We start from the raw sequence: 25,059 nt of genomic DNA on the forward strand, positions 1-25,059 counted from the left end.
GTATATTATATGATTCAGTATATATATTATTTATGGCAGCACTTCCACTTCCTTCAGGACCCTCCAACTTTCCTCTTTCACTTCCCACAGGAAATGAAGGGAACTCAAACTTTTTTTTTCAGGAAAAAGTCTTTATTTTTTATTAGCATGCAGAATGACCTTAGCTAATGCTTAAGAGACCCCACTCCCAAGAAGTACTTCACTTTTTATATAGGGTAGGGAATATTGGCATAATCCTGTTTTCATTTTTATTGGTTATTTTATTTATTGACATTTCAAATGTTATCCCCTTTCCAGTTTCCCCTCCACAAACCCCTATCCCCTCCCCTCACTCTGCCACTATGAGGGAGCTCCCTCATCTGCCCTGGCATTCCCCTACCCTGGGTCATCAAGCCTTCACAGGACCAAGGTACCAAATCTTAAGACTTTGTAATGGATCAAGATGACATAAACAAGAGTCCAAGGAGACTGAGATTAACTTTAGTCTCCACTGGCTGGCTTGAGGTAGACCCGGAGTGCTGCAGAAACAACTCTCTCTTTTTAAATTAGTTTTATAAAGTCCAAAACCACAAAGCCTATTAGAAGTCCTCTACAACCACGGAGTAGGAGGAAGTAAACAGGATGTACTGGTTACAGAAGAGGCTTGACAGGACACCAAAGCCAGCTAGCTCTTACTTCTTAAGGGCAATTCAAAGGAGTGTGTAAAGTTTATAAGTCCTTTCCTAAGGCCTCATATATTCTACTTTTTTAAGTTTTAAAAGCCTCAGTGGGTTTTTTAAAAAAAAAATGTAAGCACATAAATTTGGCTGGGAAAGCGTTGAGGGAATAGGAGAGGACTGGAGAAAAGAGAATGGGGTATATAGTTGATCCAAACACAGTGTATGTATGTGGGAAATTCTCAAATAAAAAACAAGAAAAAAATCACATGAAGTTTGTATTTTGAAAGAAAGTGTGGAAAGTCATTATATAAAGTAAAGATTTCTGAAATAAACAAGGTTAATGAGTGTCGGAAAAAACAAGATTTATTTTATTTGTGTGTGTGCATGCGTGCGTGTGTGCCCATGGAAGCCAGAAGAGGATTTGGATGCCCCGGAGCTGGAGTTGTTAGGCAGTGTGCTGCCAGGTGTGAGTGCTGAGAACCAAACTCCTGTCCTCTGGAAGAACACTGACTCCCGTCCCATATATCCTAATTTAATCATAATAATTAAAGGTCCTGTGAAGCAATCATCACCTATAATGTTCAAATAAAGACCAAGCATCAAGGAAGTCACCTGCTCTTAATCACATATTTGGTGACAGATCTAGAAGTAGATATCCTTGAAGTTTTCCACTACCTCATGCTTGGCAGACAATCTCCAAGGGTATTACTGAGAGAAAGTTTGCTTCGTGAATGTACCTTTACTTCCAAACACTGTCATTTCCTAAGCAGCACCTTGGGGTTAAGTGGAGAACCGTTTTCCCTCCTTTCTTGCAAGTTTCCCAAGGTTAAAGCACTGATGCTTGTTTCTGGCTACTCTGTTTCCTTTTTGTCAGAATCTGGCAAGATTCTGTGTGGATGCTTTTTATGTGTAGTCATTCTTCAAGGTCCCTTTGCCAAAAGGACAGAGTGTGTCTCAGTCTCTAGTTATCTGCTTGCCTCCATCTGTCACTGTAGTTCATGGGATTGGGTCTTCTGGAAAAATAACCACTCCATATGAGGTGTCTGAGCATCCTCCTGTAGGAAATCAGCAGGTACAGAGGCATTTGCCTGATGGCTTCCCACCAAGTCTCAGAGCTGCCTGGCCTGGAGCTCAGGGACCTCAGCAAGGTCAGCTGCATAAATCTCCTGGATTTGCATCTGGTTCCCAGCAGAGCAGTTAAGTCTCTACTTCTAACAGGAAGATTATAAAGTACTGGCCTTTATGAGCGGAACAAGAGATGCTTCTTACTAACAGAGAAACAGATGAGACGAGACACAGGCTCTGGAGCTGTGGTGAGTGAATGGATGGAGTGCTGCGCCAAGACTGAGGGTGGTAGGTACCAGGGCCTTGTACCATCTGCCTACATCATTAGTTTTACTACTGGGCAGAGTGAAATCCATCTAGGGCAGCCACCTTCCCTCTGGGTCAGTCTGAACCCTGAGACATGATAGTGACTGGAGGAAGGCCTTTCCTGATGTTTTTTTTTTTTTTTTTTTTTTTTTTTTTTTTTTTTTTTTTTTTTTTTTATAACATACAGGGTTTGGTTCCATGAGGCCCTCTTTAGATCTGACTTTCCTAGGTAGTTTGGACCAAGGACCATCATGAGAAGATGAGCAACTCAGGATGAAGGGGAACAGTGTTTTTCAATTTCAACTACCTGGTTAAATCTGGAAAAAACTGTATGTGTGTGGATGATTCCTCAGGACTTCCTGCAGTGGCTGCTTCAGGCCAGGTCAGAATCTGATAAGTGTTCTGCAGCCGGCTGTGGGGCAAAGATAGCAACAGCATAGGATCTGCCTCAGTCTGAGGTTCAGCTGCTCAACTATCCTTCATTTAAATGTCAGATTCTGACAAGTTTGAGCAGGGCAGCTGATGCTCCCTCTTCTACTAAGCTAACTCTGAGGAGGCTGTTAGGCGTGTGACAACTGGTCACATTAACACTTACTAGGATCTTATAATTTCTTGATGATCTCAGAGATCCTCACTGTCACTCAAGGGTAGAAGCACTTTTGTTATTTCATGTACACAATTCAGACAATTTAAGACATAGGGGTGTCAAAACATGTCTGATACTCACAGATGGCAAACAGCAATGCCAGGATTCAAACTCAGACTCGTTTGATATAAAACACAGACTTAAGATTTTTTTAGGTTAATTTAACTATTTTACATTTTGTGTATGAGTGTTTTGCCTGCTGTATGTACAGAGTACACTGTACATACTCTCAAAGGGCCATGATAGGTCATGTGGGTTGGGGAATTGAACCTGGGTCCTCTGCAAGAACAAGGAATGCTCTTAATTACTCAGCTGCTTCCTCAGCCCGTAGACTGTTCACTTGGAATTCTATGTTGCCTGCCTAGGATGAAATATACGTTATATGCCAACATGTTCCATCCTCTGACATGCCACTGTGAAATGCTTTTAATAGAAAGCATGTATTATCCACGCTACCAAAGTCACTCAACGAAGTGAAAGGAAGATCCCATTTGCAGAGAGCTCAGATGTCCTTAGACTGATCTGTGTTAATACAGGAGTGAAGACCCCAATGGCCTGGATATGAAATAGTTATAGCTGCTTATGAATTACACAAGAGGATTTTGTGTCAGTCTCTCTTTGTCTCCCTTTCCCCTCTCCCTCTCTCCTTCCTTCTTCTTTCCTTCTTTTCTCTCTGTAATTTATGTGTCTGCATCTATGCTATCTTAATATTAGATATATTCTGGACCTCTTCTGTTCTAGACTTTAACCTCAGCAGTTAAATATAAGATTTTAGTTTTAGCAAAGACAACACCTATATGCTGAGAATTTGAAGATCAACTGTTTAAAACATTTAAAGTGATTTCATATAAGTCAGAATAAAAAACGATATGATCTGATTTATTTAAAAACCAGATTTTCCTATATAGATCATAAGTTTATAAGCAAATGAGTGTTTTAAAAGATTCTGCAGTTTCCATCCTTTCGCTGGCCCACATTGCACCTTCACTGACAGCATCAGATCTGAGTCCATTATCTATTCTCAGCCACAGACTCTGAGGGTCCCAACATGTAAGGGGTGTAGGGGAGAAGATGTGGAGAGCAGGCTACCTCCTCACTCGCCCTTTCTACCACATAATAAAAGCTCAGCCAGCCCAGAAACAGAGGAGGTGAAAGAGTGTGGTTGTTTGCAGGCCCTGTATGCTGTCTGTGACACCCTTGTTGTGGGAGCTTGGCAGAGACAGTTTATGACAAGTTTATTTGTGAACAGTATAATTTTAGCCTTAATGTTATCTAAGATTCATCGATATCATGGCTTGAGGAAAACTGGGTTCCTGGCTCATGCCCAACTCTGCTAGGTTTAGGATTCAGTGCTACAGCATATTTTTTTGTCTTTTCTTTTGGCCCTAGGGCCCAGCTGACAAGCCAGAGGCTTAAATCCTCACATTCCCTTGAGAGTGTTGGTGAGTGATGCTTGGTTGTTATAGAAACCTTCTTGGGGTCTCAAACTTTCTCTAAGCTGGGCCATTTCTTTTCAAAACTTATAGCTAAGCTACGGGGATAGACTTCTTTGATTAACAAAACAAAATAGACTTTAGACTATTCATGATCTTCTAGAACCTGGATAAGTAAAGTGGTGGAAGGGCAGAGAATATAATTTACTTTTTTCCACCTCCAGAATTGACTCTGTTATTGTTTTTTTTTTCCTATCTACCAACCTTCTATTCATATATCATTATCTGTTTTTATCTATTTCCCACCCTTTCCACATTTCTCTACCTACTCCACCCCTGCCACATCTAGTTCAATCAAGTGTCTCATTCGCTCTCCCAGGATATTACTGCTTTGAGGAGAACGTTCTTCTCCCTAAGCCATACTATGTAACTAAATTCACACAGTTTGCAGCACAGGATGATTGTGAAGCACAGAAGCTCCTTTTGGCTTAGGCTATTGAAACATGAGTGTACTCAGGACTGCTACATCTAAGTGGTCACAAGGTGGTAAGGGTGACAGATGAGGAGCACTCTCAAATATGTAACTTTATGTCAACCTTCTGGGGACAGACTTTTTCAACACTAATCAGGTTAATAGGCACACTAAGTAACAAAGAATCATAAAATAGCATTTAAGCAGCCTCTGGGATCAGACTGTCTCCATTTCTATTCTGGCCATTCACTTCTTAACTTCATGATCTTAGGCAAGTTAACAAACTACCTGGAAGCCTAGTTTTCCCATGTTGAAAATGGGGATAATTTTTTATTCACCTCAAAAATAGTGAGTCCTCAATAATTACATAATTTATTATTATTTACCATTATTATTATTTTTGAGAGCAGGGCTCACTGTGTAGCTTGGGCTGGCCTCAAACTCATAATCTTCCTATCCCAGCCTCCTATGCACTGTGATTGCAGGTGCACTTCACGACTGGAACATGCACGAAGTATGTGTGTAGTAGCCATTTCAGTGTTCAAGCACTAAGCAGTGTTTTAAACCACACACATATAAAAGTGTGTGTGCTTGCATGTGTGCTATAATGAGACAATTATTTTTAAAAGATTTGGGGAGGGAGAATGCTGAATGACAGACATATCAGCATTGGGGTCAAATTGTATTGTTTCTTCTGCTTCTGTCTAATGAGCCGTGGACAGGAGTTTTCATCTCTTAGATTCTTTTTGTTGTTAGGAAGGAGATAATGCCATTCAAAGGCTTTAGAAAGTGGGAGGCTTCTTGAGATGCTGGCTATAAAATCCTAGTCTAGGGCATAGTTAACATTACACTTTCATTCGTGCCTACAGTGTGTAAAACAGTGTGCAGTTTTCCATGTTCTTAACCATTCTGTGATGTCAGTAACAGTCCTTTATTACACAAAAGGACACAATGACAATTCAGGCTGAGAATCACAACTTCTAGAGCCTACACTCAATGGGCTGAAGTGTACATGGCAGCCCTTGCAGGTGTGCACTGTGGTCCTGACTGGGTAACTGCTCATATTTTTGTATAATACATAAATATTCCCATGTGTGGTTTGACTTGTGGGATAGAGCAGCTCAGGCAGAGCATATAGGCATGCACTCAGTGTGGGGAGGCTCTAGAATTCAGATAGGAAAAATGGTGCGTGCTATATAAACCCTTCTTTATTGTCTTTATTCTCACAGTTCTTAAGCAAGATATGAGAGAAAGAGAGAGAGAGGGAGAGAGAGAGAGAGAGGGAGAGAGAGAGAAAGAATAAGGACAAAAGAGGGAATGATGGGATTTTGATTCCATCCAAGGGCTTATATGTCTGGGTTTTCATTACTCAAGAGTCTGCCAACTTTCTTTATTTATAAAAAGCATTTAAAGATACATCTTTATTGAAATTAACTCTAACCTAAAATATGACATTGGCAGAAATGCAAAGCAAAAAGAAAACCCTGATGTCTACAAAACAATGTATTGAATTTTATTATAGCATGTGGGTTTTAATAACAAAATAAAATAGAATAAGATAAAACAAAACCATCACCTTGAAGTTGTATGAGGCAAACCAATGGAAGAAAAAAGCATACAAGAGCAGGCACAAGAGTCAGAGACCCACTTGTTCAGACACCCAGGAGTCCCATAGAGTGCTAAAGTGAAAGAAGACCAGGAACAGGCTTGTGCAGGCCCTGGGCTTGCTGCTAAAGCCTTTGTGAGTTCATAAGAGCTTTTCTCAGTTGATTTAGATGGCCTTGTTTTCCTGGTGTCCTCCGTCTCCTTTGGCTCCTACACTCCTGCCTTCTTTTCTGTGGGTTTCCTGAGCTCTGAGGTTCCCAGACTTTCACTGAATGAGAAGATGAAATGACAAGGGGAAGGAAACACTGGGTGCCAGACACCTGTTGTTTATTCTCACAATAGAAAAATTATCCAGAAAAGATAATGAGTAAACTATAAGTACACACAACAGTGTGAATGTGTCATAGACAAAAATTATACAGAGAAGTGTATACTGTAGGATCATAATTACATAAAGTTCCAAGATTTATAATATTGACCTTGGTATCATAAATCAGGATAGTGGGAGGCTGGGAATCACTGGAAGGGGTCATAGAACTTGGAGATTTTGAAACTGTTTGGTTTCTTATTTAAAAATGTATTGTTTGTGTGTGTGTGTGAGACAAACACATACACACACACACACACACACACACACACACACACACACACACATACACACACAGCATGCCATGGCAAAACTGTAGAGATCAGAGGATGACTGTGGAGATGTTTTTTTCTTCCACCTTAACTTGGGCTCCGGGGAGTGAACTCAGGTCACCAGGCTCGCTTAGCAAGCACCTTTATCCTCTGAGCCATCTCGCTGGCCTTCAATATTTGGTTATATAGACATACTCATTTTGTGGAAATTCATCATGTTTTGCATTTTTGATATGCAGACTTTTTTGTGCACATACTGTACCCAAACAAGACATGAGCAAGCATAGAAAATTTGATGAGCAGAAGGATATCTCAGTAATTTATGATACTTAGGAGAAGGGTGATTGACTATGGAGATTTTGCTTAGATCTGCTCTTCTGTGTATTAGGGAAACATTGATGCTCATTACACAAAGCCAGAGTTGCTAAAACAAAGTTGCTAAAATCTAAATACCCACCTTGTCTGTCTGTCTGTCTGTCTGTCTGTCTGTCTCTCTCCCTTTGTTCACTTATTTATTCATTCCTGGCTGTATAGGTAATGATTTAAGTGTTCATACTGAAGTTTTCGTAAATACCTGGAGCTTAATTTAATTGGAACTTTGAGAACAAACTGAAATACACAAGGACTGAAGAGAATGGGACAAAGGAGCTGTTTCGTTACTCAGAGAAATCATGATGGTTTGATGTGGTTAGCTTTGTTGGAGCTGAGGAAAGGAGACAGGCCAAAGATTAATTGATTAGGAGAATGTGTTCTAGAGAGGAAGGACTGGTCTTTTGAGTGTTTAACAGATAAAATAAAAGAAAGGAGACAGGAACCCACCGGAAATGGAGTGTGGTTTGGGGAGGGATGGGAGGGATTAGTGTTTTGTTCATTCCATTTCCAGTGTAGTTTTGCGTGCTTGCTTAGTGGACAAGGGAAGGTCGGCTGGTCATGAGGAGAGAAGCTGGAACAAAGTGATGTGTGAGCATGTAAGAACAGGAGCACTCACACCCCCAGTTTGGGCTCTTTGGCAGAGCTTTATTCATCCTGAGATTCTGGATGCTTCTGTTTCTTTGCCCGACATCTCTGTTAACCTCAGCACCCTGTTCCCAGCTAAGGAGAACTTCAAGGTAGTTGACTCCATGTAACAGCTTTTGTAGTAAGAGGGCTGAAAAGGGGCTCTTGAGGTGAATCTGTAACCAGAGCCCTATCTTGAAAACACCATCTTTTTTAAAAAAATATTTTATTATATATATGTTGTATATATTGTCACTGTCTTTAGACACACAAGAAGAGGGCATCGGATCCCATTACAGATGGTTGTGAGCCACCATGTGGTTGCTGGGAATTGAACTCAGGACCTCTGCAAGAGTAGTTAGTGCTCTTAACCACTGAGCCATCTCTGCACCCCCAGAGCCCTGTCTTGATGGTATAGTCAGAAGCACGCATGGAAGCTGTAACTAGAGCTTGAGGTGGACACGGGTCTGGGGGAAACATTAGTAAAATGGAATGCTTTTGGCATCTTTACTTCTGAGGGAAACTTGACCATTTCTTTTAAGTAAACTCATCTTCGCGGGACATTTGTTGTCAGTGGAAACACTTGAAGAGGTTATTTTGACCACTATACATTGCATGTATTCACTGAAATATCACATGAGTCCCCACAGATAAGTATAATTATTACACATTAACCAAAAATTTAAAAATGTTTAAAATTGATTGTCATACAATGTGTGTACTAATCAGCACAAAGAACTCCATGCATTTGAACAATTAGCAGCAATTAAAAACAAAGTGTAACTAAGTGAAGGTCCTATTTTCTTTCCCTAAAGCATTTCTCAGAAAGAAATGCAGAGAACACATAACAGCATTGGACAAGTGAGCAAGCAGCCTCCTAAGGGATGCTTCTGCAAACACACCGTTGGTTGATTGTCCTTTCAGGCATGTATGATGGCAGAGATCAGATGGGAAGCCCACCTTTAAGGAAGAATGCAATCCATATGTTTGGTTTGTATTGTCATCCTAAAGTTAAGAACAGTAGGCTTCTGGCTTTGCAGAAGACACCTTTACCAGCTGAGCCATCTTACCAGCCTTCCCTCATTCTGTTTCTTTAAAGAATTGTTCTTTCCTTGATATGTAGTCTAAGAAGGCTTTCTGGAAGATTAGGCTTTAGGTTTCACTTAGGTGAAAGAGGGAAGTTCCTCAGGCTCAAGGGAAGGTGGCTGCTGATTGGCTAAAGATTAGGTCATTAGCAGGAATCAGAGATAGACTCAGACAATGTATCCAACAATACTGTATTCAGAGAAGCAAGCCATCTTAGGAGGAGGGTTGTTTTTAATGGCTACAAGTCAGCTCTTCCCTTCTAGCTCTGTGACCACATGAATGAATGTCTCCTTCTCATAGGGTGGACAGTTTCCTCCTGGAGTCATTATGTTCTGCAATACCAGCACTCCTGGTCACTCTACCTTCCTCCTCACTGGCTTTCCAGGCCTGGAAGCCTCCCATCACTGGGTTTCCATTCCCATCAACCTCATCTGTGTGGTTTCCATCCTGGGCAACAGCATTATCCTCTTCCTGATCCGCACAGATCCAGCTTTACATGAACCCATGTTCATTTTCCTGTCCATGCTAGCAGCCTCTGATCTGGGCCTCTGTGCCTCCACCTTCCCCACCATGGTGCGGCTCTTCTGGCTGGGTACTCGAGAGCTGCCCTTCGATTTCTGTGCAGCACAGATGTTTTTCATCCATGCCTTCACCTATGTGGAATCTGGTGTGCTTCTGGCCATGGCCTTTGATCGCTTCATTGCCATCCGGGATCCTCTACACTATGCCACAATCCTTCCTCACTCAGCAGTGGCTAAAGTCGGGGCTGCCGTTCTGGTAAGGGCCATCCTGCTCAACCTCCCCGGACCCATCCTTCTGCTGCGTCTTATCTTTCCTCAGATCAGTACCCTCTCCCACTGCTACTGCCTGCACTGCGACCTCGTGGGACTGGCTTGCTCAGACACTTGGATCAACAGCCTGGTTGGCCTGGTTTCCATTCTCCTCTCACTGGGCCTAGACTCCTCCCTCATCATGCTGTCCTATGCTCTGATCCTACGGACTGTGCTGGGCATTGCATCACCCGGGGAACGGCTCAAGGCGCTCAACACATGTGTCTCACATCTCTGTATCGTTCTCATTTTTTATTTGCCCAAGTTGGGACTGTCCGTGCTGCACCGAGTGGAGAAACACAGCTACCCAGCTCTGGCAGTGCTCATGGCTAACCTGCACTTCTTGGTGCCACCCTTCATGAACCCTGTGGTCTACTGCATCAAGTCGAAGCAGATCCGACAGGGCTTCTTAAGGCGTTTCCAGCAGAAGAGGGTTGATATTTCCTAAGACAGAAGGATTCAGAAATGTATGACTTCAGTGGACCACCATGAATCTGGGGAAGGGGAGGCATAGAGAATGAGTCAACTTTTGAGGCCTTTGAATGCTTTGTATTAACTGATGGGCTCTTTGTGGGGCCCTCCTGGCCTCTGTAATTACAACCTTCAGACAATGAGCCTGTTGGAGTACCATAGTGATAATCCTTTCCATGTTTTACTAAACCAGAGGTGAACTACCCTAAACTCATACATGCTGCAGCAACTTACCCAGGCTGCTCATCTTACTGACAGACTGTTAGTATCAATCTGTTCTAGTTTCATTTCTGTTACTGTAATAAAATACCCAGACAAAAAGCAACACAGGGAAGGAAAGGCTGTATTTGGTTTATAAATAGTCTGTTATTGAATGGAAGTCAACACAGGAACTTGAAGTATCATAACTATAATCAAGAGCAGAAAGGAAAAACACATGGATTCTTGCCTGCTTGTACTCAGTCAGTCCCTTCCACTCTTACACAGCCCAGGATCTCTTGCCCAGGGAATGGTGCCACCCAATGTGGACTGGGTCATTTAACAAATAAGATAACCCTTTATAGGCATGCCCATAGACTGATTCGATTTAGGAAATACCTCAATGGAGACTCCATTCTCAGACATTCTAGGTTGTGTCAAATAGACAATTAAAACTAATTGCACACTGTCTATACAGGCATCTCTCTTTCCTAGATTCCTCTTTGCATTTTCAGGCCTAAACCTAAGGAGCTAAGCTGTGTTTATTTGCCTTCCCCAAATTTTGTATGAACTGGCTCTCATAGATAGTTAGCAATTGCCAGTAGCTCCTCAGCTAAGGGTAGAACTTTGTGCCCACCTCCCATCTCCATGGTGAGATTTTAACCTGGCCTAAGCCTGCTGAGATCTTGTGCACACTGCCTCAGTTGCTGTCAGCCCACATGCAAATACCCAGCTGTGTCTGGGAATCATTGTTTTCTTATAGTCACCCATGGCCTCTGGGGTTAACTCAGACACCCACAACTTGTCAAGGAGTAGAGAGTCAGAGACTCTGTATGCTCAGCCTTAGCTGGGACATCTACATCACATCCTCTCCTCTCATAGACCAGGGGTCCCTGCAGAAGAGATGATGGAAATGTTGTAAGAGCTGGAGGCAGCTGTTGGGAGACAGGGCCCATTTTTTAAGGCTCTGGTAGGTCAAGTACATTCTAGTGAATGGCTGTATACCCACAAGTATGAGAATCACAAATTGGTCTTAAATGAGAACACAAAGTTGAGAAAGTAAGACTCTGGTATAAGCTATTGTCATATATCCCTTGGACTCCATATATTTGAGGTAGTAACTTTCCTTAGCTGTCTGCCAACAGCTTCTTCACACCAAGATAATATGCCCAATTTAATTATCCTTTCTCCCAAGCTCTAGGAATCCCAAGAGATCTCTCCTAGGTTTGAGAGAAGATCAGAGAGTTGTCTTGTTCCTCATCACTTTATCATAAACACAATTTCACAACACAGTAGAAACTTAAGTAGAATGTTGACATATGCTTTACAAGTATTTATACAAATGACATTTAAACCTTGCTAGTATAGGAGGCTTGAATTGATATTTCCTTTTTATGGAGGGAGAAAATTGCTTTAACCCATAATTGGGGAAGAGTTGTGGGGAGGAGAGACTCAATCTCTCATTGTTTTTTTATAGTCTTCCTGAATGGCTCTTGTGCATGTGCATGCGTGTGTGTGTGTGTGTGTGTGTGTGTGTGTGTGTGTGTGTGTGTGTGTGTGCCTGTGCGCATACATGCATATGTAGACCAGAGAACAACATTGACTGTCATTCCTCCAAGCACTTTATTGACTGAACTATTTTCCTGTCCCCCAGGCTCCTGTTTTCAAAGGTTTGTAGAATTTTCATTCAAGACCCTGTTTGTATTGCCCCTCCTATATTTCTGCGTGTCTTTATAAGACATTGACTATAATTTACTGCTGTCCTTGTTTAGAGGTGGAGTTTTACATTGAGAAAAATCTCATCCCTTTCAAATTATTCTACATTTTGTTGTTGTATAAAGACTCAATATGTTATTGAATGGGTACAAATTTTCCTGAGTGAAGATTTTTCTTGTCGTTAGGTATCTGAATGCCTTAAATTAAGATGTTAGAGCCATGTTCTAAGCCTGTATGAGGGAAAAGCCCACACTTAATGGTACTTTTCAAGACTTTGTCCTTTAAGAAAGCATTGTGCCTAGGTAGAGTAAATTTTTGTTTCTTCCAAACTGCCAGCCCTGTCAGGTGTCACTGGTAAAGATATTACAAGCTTAGATTTTGTCTCCCACCCTTCCTCCTTCATTTCCTCCTCTTTCTCTTCATTTCCATCCCCCTCCTCCTCAGTTTCCTCCTCCTTCACTTATTGTGTCAGGTCTCAATAAGTTTCCCAGTCTCGCGCCAAATTAATCTTTCTCTCTTGGCATCTTAAACTCTGGAATTACAAGGTATGCTGCCATGCCTGCCCAAAAGGCTCAGTTTTCATCTCTGAAACTCACTTCTAAACAGTCATTATGCCAGACATCAAGCTGGTTTCCATGCATAAACAATGAAAGAAGTTTTTGTAGCTTGGCAGCTTCCATTTTCAGGATCTCATTTTTTTCTTTGAGGTTATACCTCTTTATGGTTCCATTTTAAGTTGTATCCTCTTCTTATCCCTTTGGAGAAGATGTGAGCCTGACTCAAGAACTTCTATCTCCGGAGAATGGGTAGGTTTATAGAGTCATTTCAGTGGGGCAACTGCTTAAGTCATCTTCACTATTCTATAGTACAACAAGCCCACAATACAAGATTATACTTCTGAAGGGCCCGATTTATTACAGGTTGGGTTAAGAGGGATATCTGTACCTTACCAGTTAGATTATGCAGCCATAAAGATCCTAATGGGTCTCTAAGCAAACTGCATTAGAAAACAAGCAATGCCCACTCACTTCCCTGTTTTCATATAGACCTATGCTGTATGGTTAGCACCAACACATTTTTCAACCCTTAAGGAAGAAAATTTGGTAACCATGGCATCTCAGGGGCAGAGCCTTTGTTAACTTTTTGGCTTTGATTTACCTCCTGTGAGAATGCAGTTTTTGCCCTGACTCACAACAGGCATGGGAATTTTATTCAGGAAGGATGGGAAAACTAGAAATGCTGAATATACTTGTTACCACTAATTATTTCCTTGGTATTCTTTCTTGTGTTCATGTCAGGTTTTTGGATCCATTAACTCCACTGAAATGACTTGTCAAGGAAGGCTAAAGTGGGAGGAGTAGTCTTCCATGGGAAAAGTGCACCAATTGCTTATTCCCTGAAAACATACACACAAGTAATGTTATATGGACTGGGCAGGTTGGGTTTATGTATTTAGCAATACACACACACACACACACACACACACACACACACACACACACACACCAACATTTAAAGAAAAAGAGCCCATGAGTTTGAGTGTGAGGGTGGAGGTTACATGGAAGGGCTTAGAGGGAGGAAAGGAAAGGGGAAAATGGTTTTTAATTCTACTAATCTCAAAAACCAAAACCATTTTAAAAAGTTTCTACTCATTGTCCGACATCAGCACTCAACAGTGAATTTTTTCATTCTGTAAAACTTCCTTCAGCTTCCTCTAAGACAGTAGATTCTCTCTCATTTTACCCCATCACCCTATGTGTCTTTGACTCTCAGATTCTTTGATTCTCAGATTCCCCATTGTACCAGATTTGGCTGGTACTAACCTGGTCCACCCATATGCCTTTATGGCTAGCAGGGCAGCAGAGACTTTCAGGGGGGTGCAAATACTGCTCTTGGAGTTGAAAGTGAAGCTGCTCTTGCTGCCGGATGCAGGTTTGCTTTTGGCTACAGGGCCTGCTGCAGTGGCTGGTGCCAGGCTCTTATGTCATCCCCCATCTATCATGTCTTTGCATGCATTGGTCTCCATACCACATGCCTTTGCATGCCCTGTTGTGCACCTGCATTAGTCATCTTGGACAGTAAAAATAACAAAATTGTGTCTTAGTTATGATTATTATTTCTGACCAAAAGTAAACCAAGGAGCAAAGGGTTTGTTTGGCTTACATTTCTACAACACTGTTCATCATTGGAGGAAGTCAGGACAGAAACTCTAGCAAGGTAGGAACCTGGAGAAAGGAGCTGATGCAGAGGCCATGAAGGAATGCTGCATATTGGTTTGCTCATCATGGCTTGCTCAGATTGTTTTCTTATAGAAACTAGGACCACCATCACAATGGTGGCCCCACCTATAATGGGCTGGGCTCTCCCCCACAATCACTAATTAAGAAAATGCTCTAGGCTTGCCGACAACCTTATCTTATGAAGACATTTTCTCAACTGAAGCTCCTTCCACTCAGATGACTATACCTCGTGTCAAGATGTCATAAAACCACCAGAGACTTCTTGGATATGGATTTAAGTCAATATAAAATCTTTATTAGCCAGTCAGTGACTGCACTGGGTGTTTGGGATCCCAGCATAGCCCTGGGTCTTTCTGAAGGTGAGCTTTTAAACACACACACACACACACACACACACACACACACACACACACACACATCCTGGGTTGACATATGTCAGTTAACAAGAACATTTACCTAAAAGTAGAACTACAGAGGCCAAAAAGCGTGGTTACTAGAATATTTATAAACTTTCTCAGAAATATGAACTTTGATGTGTTGGCTCTTTGTTTTCCTTTTGGCAAGTAGTGGTGTCTATGTGCTAAGTTTTATAGCCTGAACATACTTCCGTCATAGTTGTGTTAAGGCTTGGGACTCTACTAAGGTCTGAGGTTCTGCCATCCTAGTCAGCACAACTGAGCTCTTGTCAACTCGACACACAAGCATATCACCGTTAAGCCCAAACCTTTCTTTTTGTTTATCCCCAGCACCACACATCAATATAAACACCATAATATACGTCAGTTTTATAACCTTAAAAAGTCCCACAGTTTAAAAAAAAATCAAACACTTTAAAAATCAATCTATTTAAAAATCCAAAGTCTCTTTTAAAACCCAGATTCTCCTTAAAATTTCAGTCTCTCAACTGTGGGCTCATATAAAATGAAAAATAAATGAAACACTTTTTTATTCAAGAGGGAAGAATCAGGGCACAGTCACAATCAGGTCAAAGCAAAATCAAACTCCAACAGTATAAATAACTCAGTGGCCAATATCTGGGATTTATTCATGATCTTCTGGACTCTTCGAAGGAGCTTGGGTCTCTTGTCTGGCTCTACCCTCAGCAGCACACACGCCTTGTCTTCCATTCTTTCCCACTGTTATTGTTGACTTTTGTAAACTCAAAGTACAAAGGAATAGACATGGAGTTTCTGTGACAAGGCAGGAGATCCTCAGAGCCCATAGGAGGACATCTGGTATGCTGAACAAACAGCTGACAGCCGGGGTTTCTTTCTTCACTCCTATTTTCCTTCTCTCCTGGGAAAATATTACACTATGCAATACAGTGTTTGCACATACTGCTTTTGCCTCAGGTTGTGTTTTCTGGAGAAACAAAGACAGACAGTAGATATAACAAACAGCTTTGAAAGGAAACTCTCAGGGTATGATCAGGCCACTTGATGTAGTTTAAGAGTAAGAGGGACCACGTTGCTGCTGGTAAGTAGAGTAGTGATAACACCTGTCACGATGATGTCCCAGTACTAAAGATGTCCTGTTTTTTTGTTTTGTTTTGTTTGTTAGAATGAAGGGAAGGGAAGGAAATGAAGGGAATGAAGGAAGGGAAGGAAAGAGGAAAATGATGGTTTTCCAGTCTTATATCCATATCCAGTCTCATGGTTTTCCAGTCTCATATCCAGAAAATGAGGATATGCCAGTCTTAGGGATTGTGATAGAGGTTGGCTGGTTTAGATGGCATTTGCACCCTCGTAGATAAATGTCTTTGTAAGGGGAAATAATGAGCACAACAGTCTAACTTAAAAACACAACACAACAAAAGCTTTGAAGTAGACTTTACTTCCTTATAGTTTGAGGACAGACTGAGAATGAGGTCTAGAATCTCCATGTTAGAGATGCCAGGGATATCAAGACAATGGACTGTCCTGATTCAAAAGGTCACGTGGGTCAAAGCCTGGTGCTTCAAAGCTGGAGGAGAGACATTTTGTTTCAAGAGCCTAAACGTGTCAGGTCTTCTACTGTTTCTGTAGTTTTCAGTCTTGTAAGAAATACTATATCTCTTTTTTTTAATGACAAAAGAGAATTGTTTCCCATTGTTTGTCAATCATGGAATCACATGCCAACAAGGTGCCTTGTAAGAGGCATTTACTGTTCTCTTCAAGATTGAGTTTAGTCCTCCTCTTTGTGTCTGTTTTTTATTGTTGCTTTGTTTTTACCTTAAGAAGGCAAGAGAGTGAGTTAAGATGAAGAGATGAAAAGAAGCAAAAGTAGAGGTTTTCAGTAAAAGACAAAAATGAATAGAAAGAAAAAAATCAAGAAACATATATTTGATTTTAAAAGCACTAACCATATGTATACAACCTTTCCCCAGAATGTGACAGAAAAAAATGAGACACATGCAGTCTATATCAGAAATAAAAGGTTTAACAAATCATACAAAACTGTAAGGATCAAAGTAAGCTATGAACAAATTTTATACCTATATTGACATTATTTTAGAGAAAATTTGAGGTCAATTGAAATATAGTCAAAATAAGAATCTGATTAAAAGTAGATTTATTAAAATCCGGATATATAAAAGAAACAGAGAATCTATTAGGGACTAAGAAGGAGACTAGAGGGAAGGGGCAGAGACAATGTATGGCTATTGGGGGCAAATTTGATCTAATTACATTACCTATATTATGAAAGTTTCTCAATATAAAAATGACTGAATGTTCAGATTCACTACAATATTCAACAGCTTATTATTTCACACAAGTATTACACACTAATTAGAAACCCCAAATACTGTACCAATGTAGAAAGCAGATTTTGACACACCACATATTAAAGTAGACTACTAATAGGAAAAATGAAAAAAGCCACATAGGAACTATTTTTGAAACATTTTGTTAACATTGAATAATTTATAGATAAAGAGTTTAACGAACAGGGTAGACAAGATGGCTCAGTTCAATTAAGATCAAACCTGACGACCTGAGTTTGATTTGAAGAACCCCCATGGTGGAAGGAAAGAACTGACTCCTGCAATATGTCCTCTGGTCTCCTTACTTTTGCTTTAACTAATGTGATAGGATCTCTGTGACTCAATTTGACAGAGGAAGAATTCCTAAGAAAATTTGCAGGAGCAGCTGGATATCCACAGGTGAAAAACAAACCTCGAGTTCTACTTTATGCCATAATAGCTGTTATTGTGTTGGGCCATACACCTTAAATTATAAAGTAAATCTATGAAATGAATAACAAGCCATGAACAAAATGATTTGTAGTTCACCATACCTTGCATTTTAAGTAAAAGATATCATTAAGAAAACAAAATGTATCACCAAACTAGGCAAACATTTCTGTGTGCATACTTGATGGATAACTTTGATCCAGAGCAAAATGACAGTACAGAAATTACTAAACCACAAAGTCTAAATATGGACACCAGACTGAAGAGTTTCATAAAAAGAATATTCATGAATTGTAAACATGAAAGAGGTTGCTTAGCATAATTAGTTATAAGAAAAATGCAAAGAAACTATTTGCAATGAATTCCTTCTAGCTTATACTCCCTAGAGTGCTTAAAATGAAAAAAAATAACACTATCACAGATGAGCAGGCGAGGAACAACTGGGCACTGTTTGACATCATTGATGAGATTGTCACATGGTACAACTGTGTCGAACAAAGCCATTCAGTGGGTTCTGTTTAAAGATATATCTACCCTTGGCCATAGCAATTGTACTTGTAGGTTAAGAAATATAGCAGCTTTATTTTCTAATAGCCCAAAGTGTAAATAATCCAGGTGTCTAAGATCAGATGGTTAAACTGTGATGCATTTGCAAAATGCAATATTTTTCAGCAATAGGAAGGAATTAGCTGGTACTCATAGCAGCCTGAGGGTAGAAACTGTTTTCCTTATCACGGTCAGTAGCCACATTTCTCTCCTTTAATCAACATCCTTTGGACGATAGGAGAGCTGTTACATTACGACATTTCTAAAGGACACCTCTATCAGTTTAGAGGCTGTGTCTCCCTTTAGGTAAATGTTCCTAAGCATTGTGACCCCTATCTCCATCACATAGAGCAAGCATCAGATGATGCCTCCTCCAACATGAAATAGGTCTCCATATTAAAGTAAGGATACTACTGAGTGTGGGTTTCCACCTTCCAGCCATGTTGGCATCCATGTAAACATCAATCAAGGGCTGGAGAAAATCAGTACAGGGTCTTAGGGGTGAGCTTGAAGCACTATGATTGGGTAGGACCCCTCTTGAGTAGTCGGAGTGCTCCATCTCGGATCTGCTTGGTTTTCATCCCATAGATGATGGGGTTGAGCATGGGTGGTACAACCAGGTAGAGGTCAGCCAGGAGGATGTGGACGTGTCTGGGTACATGTTGACCAAAGCGCTGGGTATAAAATGAGAAGAGTCCTGGTGTGTAGAAGAGAAGGATGACACCCAGGTGGGAGCCACAAGTGCCAAAGGTCTTTGCCCTGGCCTCTTTGGAGGAGAGACCCAACACAGCCCGGAGGATGAGTGCATAGGATATGGCAATACAAATGGAGTCAGTTCCTACCACTAGTGTGGCTGCTGTGATGCCATATATATTGTTTGGTTGTGTGCCCCCACAAGCCAGCTTTACCACAGCCATGTGCTCACAGTAGGAGTGTGCTACCACACGGCCACAGTAGCTCAGTCTTGCCAGTAGGCAAGTAAGTGGAGTCATAAGCCCCAGGCCACGGAGCAGAGCAGCAGCCCCTAACTTGCTCACCGACTCTGCAGACAGCAATGACCCATAGTGTAGTGGCCGACAGATGGCCAAGTAGCGATCAAAGGCCATTGATAGCAGGACACCGGATTCTACAGCTGAGAAGCCATGGATAAAGAACATCTGTGCAGCACAGGCTCCAAAGGCAATCTCAGCTGCATTTGCCCAAAAGAGTGCAAGGAGCTTGGGGACAGTGGAGGTGCAGAGCACCAGGTCAATAGTGGACAGCATGCACAGGAACAGGTACATGGGCTGGTGCAGTGCAGGCTCAGAGCGCACCACCAGCAGGACGGCCATGTTGCCAAGAACTGCCAGGGCATACATGGAGCAGAAAGGAAATGCAATCCAGAAGTGGGATGCCTCCAGACCCGGAATCCCCATTAGCAGGAAGGAGCTTGGGTTCTGATGGCTTTGGTTCGTGTGTTGCATGGTCAGGCTGAAGAAGAGTATGTATGGAAGATATACACTCTGAGCTCTATGAAGCCTTAAAGAGATGGGGAAGCTGAGATCATCTTTATGCTGTAGCTTAATGGCAGCAGAAACATTTGAGTTAAACTCCACAAAAGAGCATCTGGGATGATAAGATCGTAAGGCCCTGGGAAATAGACAAAGCAGGAGATGGGTTAGTATCACCAAGGTTCAAAGGAACTCTTTTCAGTTCTATGTGATTTAATAATGTTTTTCCTGTGGGATGGGGTGAAAGGCACACCTATAGAACCATTTACATGGTAAAAGTAAGAACTAGAGATGTTTACATAATAGTCTTCTCTGTCTATAAACCTCTTGCAAGTTTCTAGTATTATTTTCTTCAGATTTATCTGCAATGTGACAATATATGTATGTATATATAATACAGGGTCAGTTGGATCGGATGTGAGCCACAAGATGTGAAGATTAATATTGAGGAGAAGCAAATGGAGGGTAAGATCATTTTGCCCTAAACCAGCGAATCCATAATTTATACATAAGGGCTTGTCTTGACCAGGAATATCAAAACACAGGTAAAAGGTTGAGTCTCTTGTAGACTTTGATGGATAGAAGACTTCCTGGCTCATGGTTGGTAAGATCCTGGACTTGCTTCATGTGTGTTATACAGACAGCTATTTTCAGCATCAGGTGAGATGATGCAGGATTGGTAGTGTTAGGTATCAGGCTGATTTAGCCATAATAGATGGTTTGATAAGTTCACTGAGAAATAATTGTTTGCAAGTATATCCTCTAATAAAAAGTAAAAGTATTTGAAAGGATGGAAAATGAGTTTTAATCTTCAACAACACACAATGCCCAAAGCAGCAGAAATAAATTTGGTTCAAAGACAATGATGAGCTTTGACACATCTCCACTCCACACTGTCTCCCTCCCTGATCTTCCTCCTCCTACACAGATCTTCTCATCTTTTAAAAATATACTAGCCAGCAATATTTGAGAATTTATGGGAGTGTAGAGATCAAATGAAAGACATGGGAAGAGAACAGTGGGGAGAGATGCTGATGAAAAAAAAGAGACAAAGACCTGAGTCAAAACCAGCGGTCACATGGAGAGAGGTGCTCATGATGTGATGGAGCACAACTGTATCCTGTTGCTAACTGAAACAGAGAGTGGAACCAGGAATATCATTTGGAGGTACCACAGTTGTGTCCCTAATTAAAGATGCAGTATTTCATGCAACTGCTAGCATCTACCTGCACTCAGGGACCCTTTAAAATGTCTTGGAGAAACACAGGAAGGGAAATAGAGAGCTTTCCAGTACTGTTATAGCAGAATGTCTTTTTTCCATTCTGGTGCTTACTGTAGCTGTCATTCTGGAATAAGTTATCCTGTCTCTTTTTATATCATTAATCCTATTTAATTATTTCATGTACAATCTTCTGTGATAGTTCTATCATCTATTCTGGAACCAATAATCTCCACAGGGAATTTCAGCTAAGTGGTGATTGAATGTATCAGGGACAGAGGAAATCAGAGTGTGGGACTTGTGAAGTGGCATGAGTATGCTTCGTAAGCTTGTGATTTTGTGTGTCCATATAGACATGAAAAGACTCATGGGCAATTCACAAGATCAGGTTATAGGCAAGCCTACAGGGCAGTTTTTAAATTAGTGATTGATGGGGGACAGTCTAGTCCATTGTAAGTTGTGCTATCTTTGGACTGTTGATCCTGGCTTCTATAAGAAAGCATGTTGAGCAAGCCATGAAGAGCCAGCCAGTAAACAGCACTCTTCCATGGTCTCTGCATCAGTTCCTGCCTCCAGGTTTGTGCCCTGTTTGTGTTTCTGTTTTGACTTCTTTTGATGATGAACAGTGATAAGGAAATGTAATCCAAATAACCTCTCCCATATAGGAAATAAAAAGACTCACGGGCAAGACTTCATTCAGAAGATTTAGACTCATATTTACATGACACTTTCTTCAGTTGCCCATCCCTCAGATATAATTTATCTGACAAAGAGAGAGCAGAAGGGTAAATAACCTAGGCATGCATGAAGAAAACAGACCCATTTCTTTTCTTCTTGTTTTTCCCTTAGGCAATTAATCATCACATCAGATTTACTTTTCTCTTGAATGTCCACTCTAAGAACTTCCCCCATGCTTCATGGATCCACATACCTCAAGGTCCTTAACCAGCCCCAACCCGAGTCAACTTAGCTGCATTTGCACAGGGGAAGTGAGGTTGGAAGCACCGGCACTGAGTATAGTATAGAGTCTAAAAGAGATGTTGAGGCTGGAGTATAGATCAGACTCTTCTCATTTCCTAAATTTTACTAATATTTGAGTTAGAATTCATTCATTCAAAAACATCCAGGTTGGGAAGATTGTAGGCAGTGATGCAAGGCTAAAGTTACACCACGGTCATCAACATTCACAGTGACTCCTGCTGTCTGATTAATGACCTCCAGCCTGAGGGCTGAACAGCATGTTTGCTGAGCCTATTCATGGTGATGGTGGTACTGGATGCTCTAACAGCATTCTTATTTCCATGTCTGTAGCTGACTTTTTTTTTTTTTTAATAAAGTGTTAGTTTTTTTTTCTCTGATTCATCTGCATCTTGCAGTCAACCAAACAGCCTAGCCTCTTTCAAATTACTTTCTCAGAATAGCAAGTAGTCTCCTATCCCTTTGGCTTGTTTGACTCATTTTAGTGTTTGCTAGAAGACAGGCCTTACCTAGAACACAAGAATAGGCATCCATGCACCGGGAACAGAGCTATGAGTAAAGGTGCAAATTGTTCACCCCTCTTGAGCACCTGAAAGCCACTTGCTGGCATTTACCACTCCTTTATGGAAGACCAGGTTCAGTGCAATTCAAATCCTGGCTCAGAAACTCACCAGCTGTGTAGATTCAGTGATCTCCTCTAAGCTCTGTTAACCTGCTTCCCTATGACCTAGAGAGGCTAATTAATATTTCATATATGGATGTGTTGATTAGCAGAAGAGTACAAGAAATATCTCAATGAGAAATGATCCAAGTGGCACTTGGGTCTGTGATCAGATTACAGTATGTGTAGTGCAAGGGCATGGGTGAGCTGACAAACAGCCAGACTTACCAGGTCTTTGAAGGGGGTTAGTGTGGAGTTCCAGGTCCTACAGGACTACTGGAAACATAAGAGTGCCAGTATTTATCCTGTCATTAGGGCCCTAAGTTCGAGTGGAAACTCCTTGGGGATAGGGACACTAAAGAGGCCTCTGGGATACTGGAAAGAGGCATCAAACTGAAGCTTTGAAATTTAGACCTTATTGGAGGAAGGAAGAATGTATAAATCCATCTTCTGCTGTAACATAATACCACAGGGCAAATTATAATTAGTAAGAATTTATTTGACTTAAGGTTTTAAAGGCTGGCAAGTCTAAGATACAGGGAATCCATCTGGTGACGTTTGGTATTTATTTATTTACAAATGAAACTGTCACATGATCTATCAATTCCATGGCTGGTTGTACACCTAAAGAAAATGAAATCAGTAGGTTGAAGAGGAATCTTAACTCCCAGTATTCACTCACAACCAGCACCATAGACTTCAGTGTCCAGCAATAGATGAGTGGATGAGGCAGTTGTGGTAGATACACACGGTTACATATTATTTAGCCATAACAAAACAAAATGCTATCATTTGTCACAATATAAATGAACCTGCAGACAGGTAACATAAATAGGCACAGAGAGACAAATTCCACTTATCTGTGTAACATAAAAACAGTAACAGAGACTCGCAGGGTGGGAAAAGAGAGGGGTAGATCAAAGGACACACAAATTGAAGTTAATAAAGGGATAGGTTTAAGAGAGAATTATTGTATAATGTTCTCATCTTAGTTAATAATCAAAAATCTTTTTCTCAATGCTGGTCATCCAGTTAAGTTCTTGCATGTTAAGCAAGCAATTTTCCCCTTTAATGTGGGATTATACACATGTTAAGTTAGCTTTATGTATGCATGCCACAAAGTACATGAATTGAGACAATATGCCATACACAATAAATGTATATCAATTTATTTAAAAATATAAAATGAAAGGTGGTTTGGGAAAAATTGGATTGTAAGGTAGAGTTAGGAAGTGTGGAGGAGTTGGTTAAGTGGGGGGAATCATAAAAAGAATCCTTAAATAAAAAAGTGGGGGATCTTGATGATGTGAGTGAGGAAGGCATGTAGATCCACGAGGTGTACTGTTGCAGACAAAAGCAGCAGTAGATATGGAGGCCTCTTGGGTTCATTTCACAAATTTGAAAGTCACCCTCAGGCCAGTTGCTAAAGTGAAGTGACAGAGAAAATGGTAATCATGAATTTTGAGATGTGGCCGTGGTCACTGTGATAAATGCTATAGTAAGTCATGGCAAGGGAATGGCACTATTATTGGGAGGTATGGCCTTGTCGGAGGAAGTGTGTCAACTGTGAGTAAGGCTTTGTGGTTTCAGAAGTCCAAGCCAGGCACAGTGGCTCTCTGTCTTTCTGATTCCTGCCAATTAAGATGTAGTACCATGTCTACCTGGGTGCCATTATTCTTCCCACCATAATGATAATGGACAAAAAGTCTGACCTGTATGCCAGCCCCAATGAAATGTTTCTCTTTATAAGAGTTGCCATGGTCATGGCATCTCTCTTCACAGCAATAAAACCCTAAGACAGAAGTTTATACCAGGAGTGGGGTGTTGCTGTGATAGGCCTGAATATAATTTTATTTTGAAGAGTATGTAACATTTGGGGAGTTTCGACTAGAAAAGCGAGGGGGCACTTTAAGCTGGACTTAATGGGCCATACCAGCAGGAGCATGGAAGACAGTGGTGCTGAGGGTGAATTGAACTATGGGAACTCAAGAGGTTTCAGACAAGAAGCATATTAGCAAGTGGCCTAGAGACTGTGCTTGTGCTATTTTGATGAAAAATGTGACTGCCTTCTGTCCTAGTCCAAAAAAATCTGCCCAAGGCTAAATTTAAGAGTTCTGGATTAACAGCTTTGTCAGGGGAGATTTCAAAACAACCTTACATTGTGGCCATTATGTGGCCTGTCTTATGAAGATCTATAATGAAAAGGAATAAGCTGAACAAGGAAAAAGAGAAAGTGTATAGTTTGTGGAGAAAAGGGACACCAGGAAGTATAAACAGAGCAAGGAAAAGCCTAATGCTAATTGCAATACAAGAAGTGCTGACCTCAGAGCAAGACCCCACTCAACTAAGCTCCCAAGTTATGAAAAGAAGTTAAGGAAAAATGTAGGGCAGGGCATGGTGGCAGATGCCTTTAATCCTAGCACTTTGGTGGTGGAGTCAGGTGGATCTCAGTTCAAGACCAGCCTGGTTTACAGATTAAGATCCAGGACAGCCAAGCTTAGACAGTGAAGGAACCCATCAATTCCATAAAGCTGGTGAAAGTGAATTTGAACAAAGGGCCATGTTCCATTCCCAGAAAGCAGCAGAACTTGGCAGCTTTGGCCATGTGGTTCTGGTTTTAAAGTCAAGAAT

At 41.1% G+C, this 25,059-nt stretch overlaps 2 protein-coding genes across 2 annotated transcripts; one reads left to right on the plus strand and one right to left on the minus strand.

The window, feature by feature from the left end:
• Positions 1–9,213: 9,213 nt before the first annotated feature.
• LOC117697730 (olfactory receptor 51G2-like) lies at positions 9,214–11,972 on the plus strand. Its single transcript, XM_034488917.2, has one exon. The coding sequence runs from the start codon at positions 9,235–9,237 to the stop codon at positions 10,183–10,185; it is 951 nt and encodes a 316-aa protein (XP_034344808.1). The 5' UTR covers positions 9,214–9,234; the 3' UTR covers positions 10,186–11,972.
• Positions 11,973–16,301: 4,329 nt separating this feature from the next.
• On the minus strand, positions 16,302–22,691 carry LOC117694808 (olfactory receptor 52P1-like). Its single transcript, XM_076942199.1, has 2 exons — positions 22,657–22,691; positions 16,302–19,709 (listed from the first exon to the last, which is right to left on the minus strand). Exon 2 carries the CDS (start codon positions 19,541–19,543, stop codon positions 18,596–18,598), a length of 948 nt encoding a protein of 315 aa, XP_076798314.1. The 5' UTR covers positions 19,544–19,709; positions 22,657–22,691; the 3' UTR covers positions 16,302–18,595.
• Positions 22,692–25,059: the final 2,368 nt, after the last annotated feature.

This window comes from Arvicanthis niloticus, chromosome 1 (assembly GCF_011762505.2).
Source record: "Arvicanthis niloticus isolate mArvNil1 chromosome 1, mArvNil1.pat.X, whole genome shotgun sequence".
NCBI classification, from domain to species: Eukaryota; Metazoa; Chordata; class Mammalia; order Rodentia; family Muridae; genus Arvicanthis; species Arvicanthis niloticus.